Raw genomic sequence first — 15660 nt, 5'->3', positions numbered from 1 at the left:
CCTGCTTGTGAAACAGCCTCAATCTTCAATCACCCATGAGTCAGACATCAGACAGTGGGTGGTGCTATTGAACAGGCCACCTTCACCCACTCTCCATCACCCACCAAAGACAAAGCCAGTGTTTTCAGAGAATGAGTGGAAGAGGAGACAGTCAGTGAGGGAAAATTAATTCAGGGTCATCGTTTACTGGTTTCAACCAATAGAACCATATTGTATCATTAAACCTCGTTCCCTACAGAACCCACCTCCTTTCTTCCTGAAGATGATGAACATGATGATAAGGATGAAGAAGATGAACAGGAGGCTGAGGAGTGAGATGATCAGTTGATGTATCACAATGGTGGGCTCAGGCCCCTTCACTATAAAATGGAAGAAACAACGTTGGTCAGTTATATCTCAAACCCGGGGCATATTTCTCATTCAGGCATTCTCCAGATTGAACCACATGGTGGTGCTCCTGTGTATTGGAATAAACAGGCATCTGAAACAAAGACAATTCAAAGGAATATTGGTCCTGAGCAGCTTTCATCCCTAAACTACTGAAATAATCAACATTCCACACTGGAGACCAGTTATGGTAATTGTTTCTCAGAGTATAGGGTCCTTTGAGTACAGGAACAAGGTCACGCTGTATTTGTACATGGACTTGATGACACCACACCTGGAATATTGTATCCAGTTTTGGTCTCCTTATCTAAGGAAGGATGTTCTGCTCATGGAGGGAGTGCAATGAAGGTTGACCAGACTGATTACTGGGATTGCAGAACTGACATATGAGGAGAGACTGGATCAATTAAGGCTATATTCATTGAGGTTTTGAAGAATAAAGGATACTTCAATGAAAGGTATAAAATTCTGACAGGATAAACAAGATAAATGTGGGACAGATGTTCCCGATGACCAGGGAATCCAGAACCAGGAGTCACACTCTAATGATATGGGGTAGCCATTTAGGACTGAGATGAGGAGAAATTTCTTCATCCAGAGAATGGGAAGCCTATGGAAGTCTCTGCCATAGAAAGTGGCTGAAGCCAATACATTGAGTATTTTCAAGAAGGAGTTAGATACAGTTCTTAGGGTTAAAAGTCCTCAAAAGAAATTGGGAAAAAGTGGGAAAAAAGTACAAGGTTGCATGACTGGCCATGATCATATTGAACAAAGGAGCATGCTCGAAGGGCCAAATGGCTCACTCTTGTTTCAGATTTTCTATGTTCCTCAGGAGAGTGCAGCCAGACACAGTTTGGTGGCTCATCAGGTGACGAAGCTGTACAAGAGTGTGAGTGGTAGGAAGAAGAATGGAAAAGCAAAAGTGATAATGAATTTCATAGTCAGGGATCAGACAGGAGCTTCTGTGGCCCTCAGTAAGCCTTCAGGATGACATGCTGTCTCAATGGTGCCAGGGTCATGGATTTTATGAAACAGCTATTGGATATTCTGATTCTTCATTGTTGTTCTTTACATTCTGCCCAATTTTCAGACCTGCCACCTACCTTTGTGGAATAACATGCTTTTTCTTTAACATTGATGTTGTCTTTAATCTTTCTGGTTAAAAAGCTTGAACAGCACAGAGGAGATTTACAAGAATCTTGTAAGGACTTGAAAAATGCAGGTATCAGGAAAAATTTGTTAGGGTCGTGTTTATTTTCCTTAGAACAGAGGAGGCTGAAGAGTGACTTAATTGAGATGTAGAAAATAATGAGGGGCTTGTGTAGAGTGGACAGAGACCTGTTTCTTCTAGCAGAGAGGTCAGAAGGCCACAGATTTAAACTGACTGATAGAAGTGTTAGCAGGGAAGTGAGGGAGACTCCTTTCCCCCAGAGAGTGATAGGTCATAGAGTCATAAAGATATATCTGGTCCATGCCGACCAGATATCCCAACCCAATCTAGTCCCACTTGCCAGCACCCAGCCCATACCCCTACAAATCCTTCCTATTCATATACCCATCCAAATGCCTTTTAAATGTTGCAACTGTACCAGCCTCCATCACTTCCTCTGGCAGCTCATTCCATACACGTACCAACTTCTGCATGAAAAAGTTGCCCCTTAGGTCCCTTTCATATCTTTCTCCTCTTACCCTAAACCTATGCCTCTAGTTCTGGGCTAGGTAAAAACAATGACTGCAGATGCTGGAAACCAGATTCTGGATCAGTGGTGCTGGAAGAGCTCAGCAGTTCAGGCAGCATCCGAGGACAGGCAAAATCGACGTTTCGGGCAAAAGCCCTCCTCCACCGCCGCTCCCTCACCACCAGAATATGGAGGTGCTGGGCCTCCTCCACCGCCGCTCCTTCACCACCAGAATATGGAGGTGCTGGGCCTCCTCCACCGCCGCTCCCTCACCACCAGAATATGGAGGTGCTGGGCCTCCTCCACCGCCGCTCCCTCACCACCAGATATGGAGGTGCTGGGCCTCCTCCACCGCCGCTCCCTCACCACCAGACGCCTGGAGGAAGAACGCCTCATCTTCCGCCTCGGAACACTTCAACCCCAGGGCACCAATGTGGATTTCAACAGTTTCCTCATTTCCCCTTCCCCCACCTCAACCTAATTCCAAACTTCCAGCTCAGCACTGTCCCCATGACTTGTCCAGACTTGTCCCTAAACCTATGCCCTCTAGTTCTGGACTCCCCGAACTATCCTATCCATGACCCCCATAATTTTGTAAACTTCCATAAGGTCACCCCTCAACCTCCAACGCTCTAGGGAAAACAGCCCCAGCCTGTTCAGCCCCTTCCTAAAGCTCAAATCCTCCAACCCTGGCAACATCCTTGTAAATCTTTTCTGAACCCTTTCAAGTTTCACAACATCTTTCTGATAGGAAGGAGACCAGAATTACACACAATATTCCAACAGTGGCCTAATCAATGTCCTGTACAGCCGCAACATGACCTCCCAACTCCTGGACTCAATACTCTGATCAATAAATGAATGCATACCAAATGCCTTCTTCACTATCCTATCTACCAGTGATTCCACTTTCAAGGAGCTATGAACCTGTACTCCAAGGTCTCTTTGTTCAGCAACACTCCCTAGGACCTTACCATTAAGTGTATACGTCCTGCTAAGATTTGCTTTCCCAAAATGCAGCACCTCGCATTTATCTGAATTAAACTCCATCTGCCACTTCTCAGCCCATTGGTCCATCTGATCAAGGTCTTTGAAACTCACTAAAAATGTGTTGCTGGAAAAGCACAGCAGGTCAGGCAGCATCTCCTGTTCCTTGGATGCTGCCTGACCTGCTGCGCTTTTCCAGCAACACATTTTCAGCTCTGATCTCCAGCATTTGCAGTCCTCACTTTCTCTTTGAAACTCGCTACCCAGTTTGGTGATGGAGGCAGAAACCCTCATTTAAAAGGAACCTGGATCTGCTCCTGAATCACTGGAACGTGCCAGGATACACACCAGCAGCTGGACAGTGGGAATAGAATGGACGGCTAGTTTATTCAGCTGGCAGACACAATGGGCTGAATAGCCTCTTAATGTTTCTATCATTACATTTGCCTCCAGCACTCCAAAACGCAGTACAATCCACATTCAAACCAGCATCTGGATAAAAAAAATTTCCATTGGATTTATTAATGTCTCCTAAATTTGCAGACCCTAGTTATGGGCACTCTTTGTCTACTCTATTAAACCTTAAAACTCTATATTAGGGCAACTTTCAGTCTTCTCTATTCTCAAAGTGACAGCATGCGCATCTTTAATATTTATTGTTAGGTAGAGCTTCTAGTTCTAAACAAGTTTTGGGTGTGTTGGATCATATCTACATCTGATTTATATCAGGAGATGGCACTCACAGTGTAGGCAAATACCAGAATTACAATTTAAACAAATTCTCTCCACTCCCCTTGCTGCTGCCTTTCCTCAGCTCTTTGTGTTGCTCCTCTCTCCTCTCCACACCTCTCTCCTCTTCCCTCACCTCTCCACATAGTTCACACACCTCCAATCTGTCCTCACATCTCTGCTCAGCTCTCTGAGCTACATCCTACTGCTATTCTCATTTCTCCCCTCACTGATGTCCATTACTCTCCTCACCTTTCAACTCTAGTCCCCTAAATCCTCACCTTTCTGCATTGCTCCCCATGCCTCAAATTTCTCCTCACACTTCCCTTCAGTTCACCACTCTCCTCATTGCTCCCCTTGCCTCTCCTCACTCTCCCCTTGCCTGTCCATACTCCTCCCTCACCTCTCCATTTCCTCATTGTTCTTCTCACCTTAGATCTCTACACACTCCATTCTGCCCCTCAAATCTTCACTTTCCATGATCACCTCATCTCACTGTTCCCCTCAGCTCTCTACTCTCCTAACCTTTTCGCTTGCCAACCTGCTCACCCCTTGATGGGAAAGTCAATGCACTTTGGTTAATCTATCAGTGATTTCAATCATTTTATGTCCTGTTGCTATGATCCAATCAAATTTGAATTGTAAAGTATATTCTTTGATTCAGGAATATCACTATTTAATGACTGGTCTTGTGTGTGCACCCTCTGCAGTTACACAGTGGCAAATACAGTTACAGATTTCACAGAATTGTCAAGTAACTGAAGAGGGACATTTGTATCCTGAGAAAAATGTCCACAAAGCCAGCCTGGAGATATTACACCTTTGGCTTTACCCCTGTCTTTGCTCAGCTCTCCTTCCCTTCTTGCTTTGCAGAAGATGGATGTTCTCAGAGATATGGGTTCCTTGGAAATGCCAAGTGGAATTTTGCAATTTTGCAACAGTAAAGATGACAATTCTTAACTGGAGCAATCTAAATTAGTCCCCTACCCTTCTCCACAGATCTGTAATTTCCTCTGTAATTATTGCAACAAGGTCAGTCAGGTGGACCTCATAGAATCTGAGTTCCCTGATTTGGGCTGTTAATCTGGACCAATTAGGGATACCAGGCTGACAAATATAAGCTGGAGTGATCTGGGGTGGAGGGTGTTGCACGCAGTGGTCCCCTGTAACCGCAGATTGTGGCGGTTCATGGAATCCCAGCCCAACTGCTTGTTGTGTGGTGCTGTGGAGTCCATGGACCACGTGTATATTGGGTGTGGGCGTTTGCACTCTCTTTCTGATTTTCTTAAAAACCTCCTCCTGTGGTTTTGGTTGCACTTCAGTCCCACGTTCCTGAGCTTCGGGCACCCGGTACGGAGGAGGGAGGGCAGGTCTGAAGACCTCCTCATGGGTCTGCTCCTGGGCTTGGCCAAACTGGCGCTGTGCTCTTCCAGCACCACTGATCTAGAATCTGGTTTCCAGCATCTGCAGTCATTGTTTTTACGTCCTTGGAGAAGGAGCAAGCGGTCTCCACCGACACCCTGGGAGTTGTTCAGGAAGACGTGGGTGCTGCAGAGAGTGGAGTGCATTATTTCCCCCTCCAACTCTATTTTGATTTAATCCCTGCCCTCCCCTTCACTGTTTGATTACGGAGCATTGCCCTTTGATGTGAAGGGCACTGCTTGTCACTGGTCACTCGGGTATTTCCTTTCTTCCTGGTGGTGGAAATTTGACTAAGGATTCGTGCACCTTGTGTCTCTCACTGTGTCTCACACTTGCACACACACACAACATGGGTGTTGGGGAAAAAATAAGCACTACCGCAGTTAGGTGGGTGTGGGGGGTTAATGGAAAAAAAGAAAAAGAAAAAGAAAAACCAGGAGTGACAGGGGAAAAAAAGAAAAACAAAAAAATGCTGGAGTGTCACAGGTTCTGTCACACTGGGAGCTGTTTCTGAATGAGGCAGTACTAGAGTCATGAACTCTTCATGTGTAAATAAAGGGTGACTAGGTAACAGAATACCAGCCTCTGTTGAGTTATTTTAATAGTGTGATGATACTCCAGCTTTAAGAGGTGTATTTTGTCCTATTTACTTTTATGAAGCGAGGGTGAGACAGAAGTTTGAGTATAGTCCTTCAAGCCAATAAAGTAAACTGCTTGTGAGGCCTTGGTTTCTTTTTTCTGAAGTTGGAACAATAAAAGCAGCCTGAATGGGTGTAGTCAAGTTTCCACAGAACCAGGATTTTTACTTAGCTTTTAGTAGCTATTGGGGTTGTGAAACATCTCTCTCTCTTTTTGCTAAACCTAATAGTTTGGGTTCTCTTCCTGCTACTAGTATTGCATGTGAGACAATCTATTTTAAAGACATTGCCTTTGTGCTAATGGGATGTTACTATATTTAAACATTTAATGAGTAGTTTATTATTTTGTAAAGTATTTCAATAGAGCTACAGTAAAGCCAATACTTGTCTTTTATTTTTATTTTGTCTTTTTTTTAGCTGTAGCGAGTGAATAAAGTTTGTTTTGCTTCAAACCTGACTAATCGAATTGCAGCTAGAATGCAATGCCTGGCATTAACTGATAAAATAAGAGAAAGTTACTATTCAGGCTATCTCCTTGACACATTTTCAGGGAGTTGGTCTGGTCCATAACAAATTGGGGACTCTTAATTAGGATCAAAATCTTTAATTCTAGGATGGGATTTGGATTATAGGACTTAATGACAGCGACTGGTAAGCATCAGTGTCTTTTATTTCAGGTATTGAGTTTGGTTGGGTTAAACAGGACTTGCCTTGTGTCGTAATGGCTCTTTCAGTAGCCAAGAGTTTCCTGGAGATGGAAGAAGTCACTTCAGGTGTTTTACAGAAAATACGCAAGGCAAAACTTTCAGATTTGGAGTTGCCAATGTCTGTGAGGAAAAGAGAAATAATTGTGGCAAAAGTGCAGCATTTACAATTGCCAGTAGTGCAATCAGAATAATTGGAAATGGCTAAAATAATTGAAAAGAAAAGGAAAGGATGTCCTTTGCAGCAGGAAGGAAGAGAAAGAGAGAATAAAGAGGAAAGAGAGATGTTTTGAACTTCGGAGGTAGGAACTGAAAATTCAAAGTCAACTTAAAATGGCAGAGGTAGAAATGAAAAATAGAAGTAATGAAAAGGACAGCGATGGAAAGCAATACCATCGTAGCCAAAGGCGAGGTAGGGATCTGTTTAAGCAAGTGGGACAAAACACCAAGTCGAAAACTTTTCATTTCATTTGAGAAAGTGGCTAAACAAATTAAATGGCTGATGACAATGTGGTTATTGTTGATCCAAACAAAGTTGGTAGGTAGAGCTAGTGAAGTATGTGCATCACTATTAAGGTGGGTATCTGATGAGGTAAAATATGCCATATTGAGTGCATATGAACCAGTACCAGAAGCCTACAGATAATGTTTTAGGAATCTAAGGAGGGAATCTGGTCAGATGTACATAGAGTTTGAAAGGATCAAACAAATTAATTTTGATAGGTGAATAAGCGCACTGAAAATAGATCAAACACATGAGCACCAATAAGCCACCAAATGACATGACCAACTATCATTGGTATCCATACACACAGACAAAGAGAGACACCAGTTCAATTGCAACAATGCATCCATCCTGGGACAGGCTAAACAAAGATATGCTCAGGAATTCCTAAGGGCCTGGTATTCAAACCAGAACTCCATTAACAAACATATCGATTTGGACACCATTAACCAACCTTTCAGATAAAGAACCGGAAGTGATATCACCCACCACAACAGACCAAGACAGATAAATAGAAAGTGGGACAAAACACCAACATTTCATCGGAGGCTCACTGATGATGTTACCCAGCACAGTGACAAAATGTCTGAGAACAAACCCACTAGCGCAGAGAGCAAATTTACAACCTGATTCACAACCTGAGCTACAAATCTTCTCCAAAATCTCAGATAAGTTTGTGAGGTATTTGCACCACAATCAAAGCAGGTTTTTGGGGACTATGATGAAGTGAAAAAGCCACACAAAGTGCATATCAGCTTTTACCAGAATCTGACTAATAAACTCAGGAGGGAATCTGGTCAAGTTGGGGTAAGCATTCCTTATACCAAGCCTTTGTTTGGGAATCTTGACTTGTATGATCCTACCATCAAGGACTGGGCCCAATATGTAGGAAGAATGTGTTTGTTTTTTCTGGACAGATGACATTGTGACAGATGAAAAGCAATGAGTAATTCTCCTGACAGCATGTGGAGCTGCAGCTTTTTCTGTTATTAGGAACCTAACTTTCCCTGAGGCGCCAGAGACCAAAACCTTTCAAGAATTGACAGACATAGTTAAGGAATATTACAATCCCAAGTCTCCTCTAATTTTATCATTTTCACTCAGTAATTCAACAAACAGGGGAATCCGTGTCAGGTTGACTAGGTTGAGATGACTGGCAGAAGCATGTGACTGGTTTTACCATTAATGAGGTGCTCAGAGATTGGTTGATATATTGGATTAATGTTGCACTGTATAAAAATACTGACGAGCTAAAGCTCAACTCGACTTCACACAGACTCTACAACTGGCTTTATTGTTGGGAAATGTGGCAAGTGGAGCATATGAGTTGTTCATGGAACACAAACCCCTGTTTGATCTGCTCAAGGAGGACAAGGGAGTGGTGCTTTTCACTTTGGGTCGCATTCAGCAATGGGCTCTAATACCAAATGCTGATAATCACCAGTTAGAATACTGTCTGGGGTACAATGGACAGCCTCCCATTAGCAGATACAACGCTGATAGTATCCCCATTGGAAGAATTTGGAAGAGTCTCAAATTATCTGGACACGTTCCCAGTCACAGCTGACAATATCAGACTCTGAACACAGAATGATTCAATCCTTTCAAAATGAATCAACGGGTGGTGATTGGGGAAATCAGAGGGCTGTCACAAATAGAAATGAAACATGTTTGGACTCTGACAGTAGAGAATGGTGTATTGTTATAGAGTAGACAAGCAGGGGGCTGGAAGAACACAGCAAGCCAGGCAGCATCAGGAAGTGGCGAAGTCAATGTTTCAGGTGATTTCTCCACTTTCTGATGTTTCCTGGTTTGCTGTGTCCTTCCAGGTTCCTGCTTGTCAATCTTGGATTCCAGCATCAGTAGTTTTTTTTTATCTCTACCCAATATTGTTATGGGGAGCAGGGGTGATTGTCCCAAGAAAAGGTCATTGCCTAATGCTGACTAAACTCTACCAGGGTCATCGAGGAGTATCCAAAATGATGATGTCAGTGAAAGCTATGCCTGGTGGCCAGGCGTGGATGCATTAATGGGGCATTGCCCTGTGTGCCAACAAGGGCAAAAATTACTCCAGCAGGCCCCCCCCCCCACCCCCGTACCCTTGGGAATGGCTGGATAAGGCTTAGACTCAGTTGTACGCGGATTCTGCAAGTCCTGTGGAGAGAAACAGGATGAATGTTTTTGTTCAATGACTTTCACTAGAAAATTAAATCATTAAAAGTTCAGAGAATTAGTTGCACCCTCACTGTCCACCGTCTACAGAGTGAAGAATATGTGAATAGTTTCTTACCAGGTATGACCTGTAGCTGAGTCTCTTTCTGGATCAGATACTGAGAATCAGGTTCTGATCTGTATTCCACCAGACACAGGTAAGTGTGATTGTCCCTCACTCTCAGCTGGTTTATCCTGGTTGAAGCGTTTCCCTCCTCTGGGTCCCCGATGAGCTCGTACCGATTTCCACCGTGTACAGTTGTCCAAGTTCCCTGTGATTGGGCTGTAAATGTAACGATGCGTTGGTAGGGCTCCTTCCTCATCCAGGTAACAGTGGTCAGGGTGTGGGAGTCCCAGCTCCTGAAGATACAGGGTAAAGTAACTGAATCTCCCTCTGTCCCACTCACCACTGAGACATTTCCCTGAGCAGCTGAGGAAAGGACAAACATCAGAATGGATGAGGTCAGTGCCCTGAAGTTCAGAATTTGATTTGTTTCATTTATTTCAACTTCACAATAAAATGAGTAATTAAGAAAGTCTTATTGTGGTGCAGCGATAGTATCCCTAACACTAGACAGGGAAGTCTGGATTCAAGTCCCACCTGCTCCAGGGATTATAGAAGATTATAGAATCACTGCAGTGCGAAAAGAGGTCATTCGGCCCATCGAGTCTGCACCAACCGTCTGAAGAGCAATCCATTCAGGTGTAAAACTCCACCCAGTTCCAATAATCTCACTTGGTTAATAACTGTGGTTAATTCGCCTGGTCTGCACATCCCTGGACACTACGAGGCAATTTCCCATGGTCAATTCACCTCACCTTCACAGCTTTTGACTTGGGAAGCAACTGGAGCATCCAGCAGAAACCCACGCAGACATGGGGAGAATGTGTAAACTCCATACAGTCACCCAAGGCTAGAATCGAACCCAGGCCCCTCGTGCTGTGAGGCAGCAATGCCACAGGTTGATCAGAAAACTGATTATTTTTTTTTAAAATGAGTAGTTGAGAACTCCATCAATATTTATCATATGTTATAGAAAATATCAGCAAAACTAGCCTATTCAATCCGCTGTCCCATTCAATGTGAACATGCCTGATCACTCAACTCAGAAACCTGTTCCCACCTTCTCTCCATGCCCTTTGATTCCTTTAGCCCTAAGAACTATACCTAACTCCTTCTCAAAACATTTAATATTTTGACCTCTCCACTTTCTGTGTTTGAGAATTCCACAGCCTCACCACACCCTGAGTGGAGATTTTTCTCCTCACCTCAGTCCGAACTGGCCTATGCCGTATCCTTAGACTGTGATCCCTGGTTCTAAAATGTTCAGTTATCGGGAACATCTTTCCGCATTTACTCTGCCTACTCCTGTAATCTATCTTTACACGTCAGTCCTGCCACTCCAGTAGTCAGTCTATGTTGCACTCCCTCCGTGGTCAGAGCTTCCTTCCTCAGATAAGGAAATCAAAACTGCACTCAATGCTCCAGGTGCAGTTTCACCAAAGCTCAAAACACCTATAGCAAGACATCGCTGCTCCTGTATTCAAATCCTTTCATTATGCAGTACAGCCTGCTGCACTGGCATGCTTACTTTCAGTGACTGGTGTACAAGGACACTCAACTCTCATTGCACTTCTCCTTCCCAATCTGTCACCACTCGCATAAACTGCTGTCCTGTTTTGCTACCAAAGTGGATGACCTCACATTTATCCACATGGTACTTCATCTGCCATGCATTTGCCCACTCATTTAACTTGTCCAAATCACACTAAAACATCTCTGCATTCTCTTCACAGTTCAGCCTCCCACCCATCGTTATGCTGTCGGAAATGTGGAGGTATGGCATGTAGTTTCCTTATCTGAATGATTAATATATCTTGTGAAGAGCTAAGGTCCATACTGAAATAACTCCAGAGAGGCAGGTATCCCATCACCAAGTCACCCTGTACTCACATGTGGAGAGTCCTTGATACTGATCCAGGCCCCTCAGAGCCAGCTCTCAGAGTGAACTGCTGACACGCCTGTTTATATCTGTCAGCCAGGACTCCCTGATTGCACCATATTAACAGCCTCAATCAGGGAACTCATATTCTATAAGGTCCACCTGGCTGAACTCCTTATGATCACTGTACTGATCCCTGTGGTGCCCCACTAGTCAAAGTCTGCTACTCAAAAAAAAGCCCAATGTAATCATAATTCGTTGTTTCCTGTCTGCCAAAGGAGGTGATGGCCCAATAGAATTATTGCTAGGCCATTAATCCTGAGACCTCAGGTAATGCTCAGGGGATCTGGTTTTGATTCCTGCCATTGCAGATGGTGATATTTTAATCCAATAAAAAACTGGAATTAAGAGTTTAATGATGACCGTGACTACATTGCTGTGGGTCTGGAGTCACAAGTAGGCCAGAACAGGTAAGGAAGGGAGATTTCCTTCCCTAAAAGACATCAGCGAACCTAATTGGTTTTTATGGGTGAAAGTGAGGACTGCAGATGTTGGAGATCAGAGTCTAGATTAGAGTGGTGCTGGAAAAGCACAGCAGGTTAGGCAGCATCCGAGCAGCAGGGGAAGCAACATTTCGGGCAAAAGCCCTTCATCAGGAATGAGGTGGGGAGTTTCTGGGGTGGAGAGATAAAAGGGAGGGTGGTGGGGCTGGGGAGAAGGTAGCTAAGAGTACAATAGGTAGGTGGAGGTGGGGTTGAAGGTGATAGATCAGACAGGAGGGTGAAGCGGATTGGTGGGAAGGAACATTGGCAAGTAGGACAGGTCATGAGGATGGTGCTGACCTGGTAGGTTGGAACTGGGGTAAAGTGGTGGGGTGGGGAGATGAGGAAACTGGTGAAGTCCACATTGATGCCCTGGGTTTGAAGTGTTCAGAGGCAGAAGATGAGGCGTTCTTCCTCCAGGCGTCGGGTGGTCAGGGACGAGCGGTGGAGGAGGCCCAGGACAGAGTGGGAGGTGGAGTTGAAATGTTTGGCCACGGGACGATGGGGCTGATTGGTGTGGGTGCCCTGGAGATGTTACCTAAAGCGCTCTGCGAGAAGGCATTTCTCCAATGTAAAGGAGACCGCATTGGGAGCAATGGATACAATAAATGACATTGGTGGATGTGCAGGTGAATCTTCGATGGATGTGGAAGGCTCCTTTGGGGCCTTGGATAGAGGTGAGGGAGGAGGTGTGGGTGCAAGTTTTGCAATTTCTACAGTGGCAGGAATTGGTTTTTATGACAATCGATGATAGTTTCATGGTCACTATCGCTTGATTTATTGATTTGATTTGATTTGATTTATTATTGTCACATGTTCCAAAATACAATGAAAATTGTTGTTTTGTGTGCTCTACAGGCAGATCGTGCCATGCAAACTGCATCACATAGCAGAACATAGTGCAGAATACATTCTTCCAGCACAGTGAGGATGCAAGGAAAGAGACAGTGAGACCAACATTAACGTTTGGAGCTCCATTCAAATGGCTGATAACAGCAGGGAAGAAGCTGTTGTTGAATCTGTTCATACATGTATTGAAATGTTTACATCTTCTGCCCAATGTAACCAAAGTTGGGATTATGTTGGTTGCTTCCTGCGGCACTGAGAAGTATAGATGGGGTCAATGGATCGAAGGAGGAGAAAGTGAGGACTGCAGATGCTGGAGATCAAAGCTGAAAATGTGTTGCTGGAAAAGCGCTGCAGGTCAGGCAGCATCCAAGGAGCAGGAGAATTGACGTTTCGGGCATGAGCCCTTCTTCAGGAATGAGGAAAGTTTGCCCAGCAGGCTAAGATAAAAGGTAGGGAGGAGGGACTTGGGGGAGTGGGAGGGGGAGGATACCTATCGCATTTCCAACGCCCCTCCCCCAAGCCCCTCCTCCCTACCTTTTATCTTAGCCTGCTGGGCACACTTTCCTCATTCCTGAAGAAGGGCTCATGCCTGAAACGTTGATTCTCCTGCTCCTTGGATGCTGCCTGACCTGCTGCGCTTTTCCAGCAACACATTTTCAGCTCTCAATGGATGGAAGGCCAGTTTGTGTGATGGACTGGGCTGTGCTCATGACTCTCTGTAGTGTCTTGTGGTCTTGGGAAAAGCAGTTGCCATGTCATGCTTTCTGGGATGTTTTCTATGCTGCATTAATTAAAAATTAGTCAGAGTATTTGTGGAAATGCTGAATTTCCTTAGCCTTCTGAGGAAGTAAAGATATTGCTATGCTTTCTTGTCACTTGCATCAAAATGAGTAGACCAGGACAGATTGTTAGTAATTGTCACTCCCAGAAACTAGACATTCTGACCAGGTGGAGCCTGTCCCCATTGAGCTGTCAGGGCAGCAACACCATCCAAACATTGTTCCTCACCTTCCACTTCCAGACCTGTTCCTCTCCGAGTTCCAAACTTGCCGATATTGAGCTCCACACGACACCGATAGGAACCATCATCCTCCCGGCTCAGTCCCTCCATCATTATTGAGGCATCTTTGTTGCTGAGGTTCCCCACGAATCTGAATCGATTCCCACCGTCCCGCTGTCTCACATTCTCACACAGCTCACCCTGGGAATGGTCTGGACCAGGATATATACACTTAAAGATTGCACCTTTTTTATATTTTTTCCATATGACAGAGCCGGTGAGTGTGAGGTGAGTGTCAGGGTGGGTGAAGCTGCAGGGTAAGACAGCGGAGCCTCCTTCCTCAGCCCTCACTCCATCCGCGATTGTCAGTGACCAACCCTTATCAGAAACCGCTGTGAAGGGGGGTAGAGAGAGAGAGAATATGAACACAGCACAGGGACAGACAACGTTTTCAGAAAATAAATTGTAAAACTAATGCTGAAATCTTTTGAGGAATATCATTCACTTTGGCACTGCTGTTCTCTGGCTCAGACTTCTAATCTCAGCCTCATCAGAAGTACAGAGTGTACCTTAAATCAAAGCTTTCCTTTAGAGCACTGGATCTCACAAACCGCTCCACCTATTTACAGCTCTGGCCAGGGACTTAAGTTTCATTCACAAACACACTGAAAATCTTTGAGATATTTGAATGGCTTCTGAGGGTGTTTACAAATGAGTGCACAGATGAATGTATAGCTATTGAAGTGGGTAGAGTAAATGTGTTAATGGGTCGTGCGCCATTCAGTAGTGGGGCAGTTGGTAGCATTACCCAGCAGCAACAAGGGTGAGATTGCAATTTGGAAATGTGAGGCTATCAGCATGATAGGAGCAACAAGGGAGCTAACATAAGGAGGAAAAATATATTAAGGAGTGAAATGCATGATGGGAAGGTTGGGAGAGTGCAGAGGGAATTGCATGATGGAGTCCAGTCAGGTCAGGTGGAGTCAGATGTTGTCACACATAGTGAGTGAGGTTAAATAAATGATTAAAAAAAAATCCTCAAGGGAAAAGTAACCAAAACATCATAGAATTTACCATTCAGTTTGAGAATGAGAAACTGTGCTAACGTTAAATAAGTGTACTGATATGGGAATATGGCAGAGCTGGTTGGAGTGGATGCAGAAAGTAATTTAGCAGAAAAGATGATTGAGAAACATTAACAGGAGTTTAAAAACATTGCTCATGACCAACAATAAAGATATCCCCAGTGAGAAAGAAGGATTCTAGAAAGCTTACTGTTATTGTTGGCAGGTTGTATCAAGAAAAACCCAAAAGCTTTCTGGAGGCATAGCGGGAATAAAAGAATGACTAGAGAAAGATAAGGGCCAATCAAGGAATGTTGTGTGTGGAGTCTGAGGAGATGGAGAAGTGCAGAGAGCGGCGCGAGCTGGGTGGAAGTGAGGTTGGAGCGCAGAGCTGGTCGGGAAGGTAAGTGATTGATATATAAAGAACTTACCTCGCGCCAACGGTCTTCTCACAGCAGAGAGCAGCGTGAGCTGGGCGGAAGTGAGGTTGGAGCGCAGAGCTGGTCGGGAAAGTAAGTGATTGATATTTGAGTGGGTGTGTTCTAGACCCCAGGCCCTACTATGTAGGGCCTACTATGTAGGGCCTCCCTCCCATCCTCCTCCTCTAACCTAATTTTAAAGTCCACAGGTAAGCTACTCAGTGTTCTTGTTTTTGGAGACGAGGTGTAGAGTAATGGCAGCGCAGGCAGTGGAATGTTCCTCCTGCAGGATGTTCGAGGTAAGGGTGACCACCGATACTACTGCCGACTTCATCTGCAGGAAATGCAGTCAGATCCTGCTCCTCACAGAACGAGTTAGGGAACTGGAACTGGAGTTGGATGAACTGAGGATTATTCGAGAGGCTGAGAAGGTGATAGATAGAAGCTACAGGGACATAGCTACGCCAGAGAACAGACGTAGCTAGGTAACAGTTAGGGGTGGGAAGGGGAGGCAGTGCAGGGATCCCCTGTGGTCATTCCCGTAAACAATAAGTATACCGCTTTGGATACTGTTGGGGGGG

At 44.7% G+C, this 15660-nt stretch overlaps 1 protein-coding gene across 5 annotated transcripts in view; it reads right to left on the bottom strand.

The window, feature by feature from the left end:
* LOC122557088 overlaps window positions 1-15660 on the bottom strand; it is a 73336-nt gene that overhangs the window by 19090 nt on the left and 38586 nt on the right. For 3 of the 5 annotated variants that reach the window (XM_043704392.1, XM_043704401.1, XM_043704386.1), the window contains exons 2-4: window positions 13605-13988; window positions 9342-9692; window positions 246-359 (exon numbers count right to left, since the gene is read on the bottom strand). In XM_043704392.1, coding sequence (XP_043560327.1) covers window positions 246-359; window positions 9342-9692; window positions 13605-13988 — 849 coding nt within the window. Of the gene's footprint in view, window positions 1-245; window positions 360-9341; window positions 9693-13604; window positions 13989-15660 lie in introns of those variants that run through there. The other 2 variants (XM_043704420.1, XM_043704411.1) reach the window with 2 other exon arrangements.

Source organism: Chiloscyllium plagiosum, chromosome 2 (assembly GCF_004010195.1).
Source record: "Chiloscyllium plagiosum isolate BGI_BamShark_2017 chromosome 2, ASM401019v2, whole genome shotgun sequence".
Taxonomy (NCBI): Eukaryota; Metazoa; Chordata; class Chondrichthyes; order Orectolobiformes; family Hemiscylliidae; genus Chiloscyllium; species Chiloscyllium plagiosum.
Note: the sequence above shows the minus strand (reverse complement) of the source record. Positions and strands in the feature narration are given on the sequence as shown.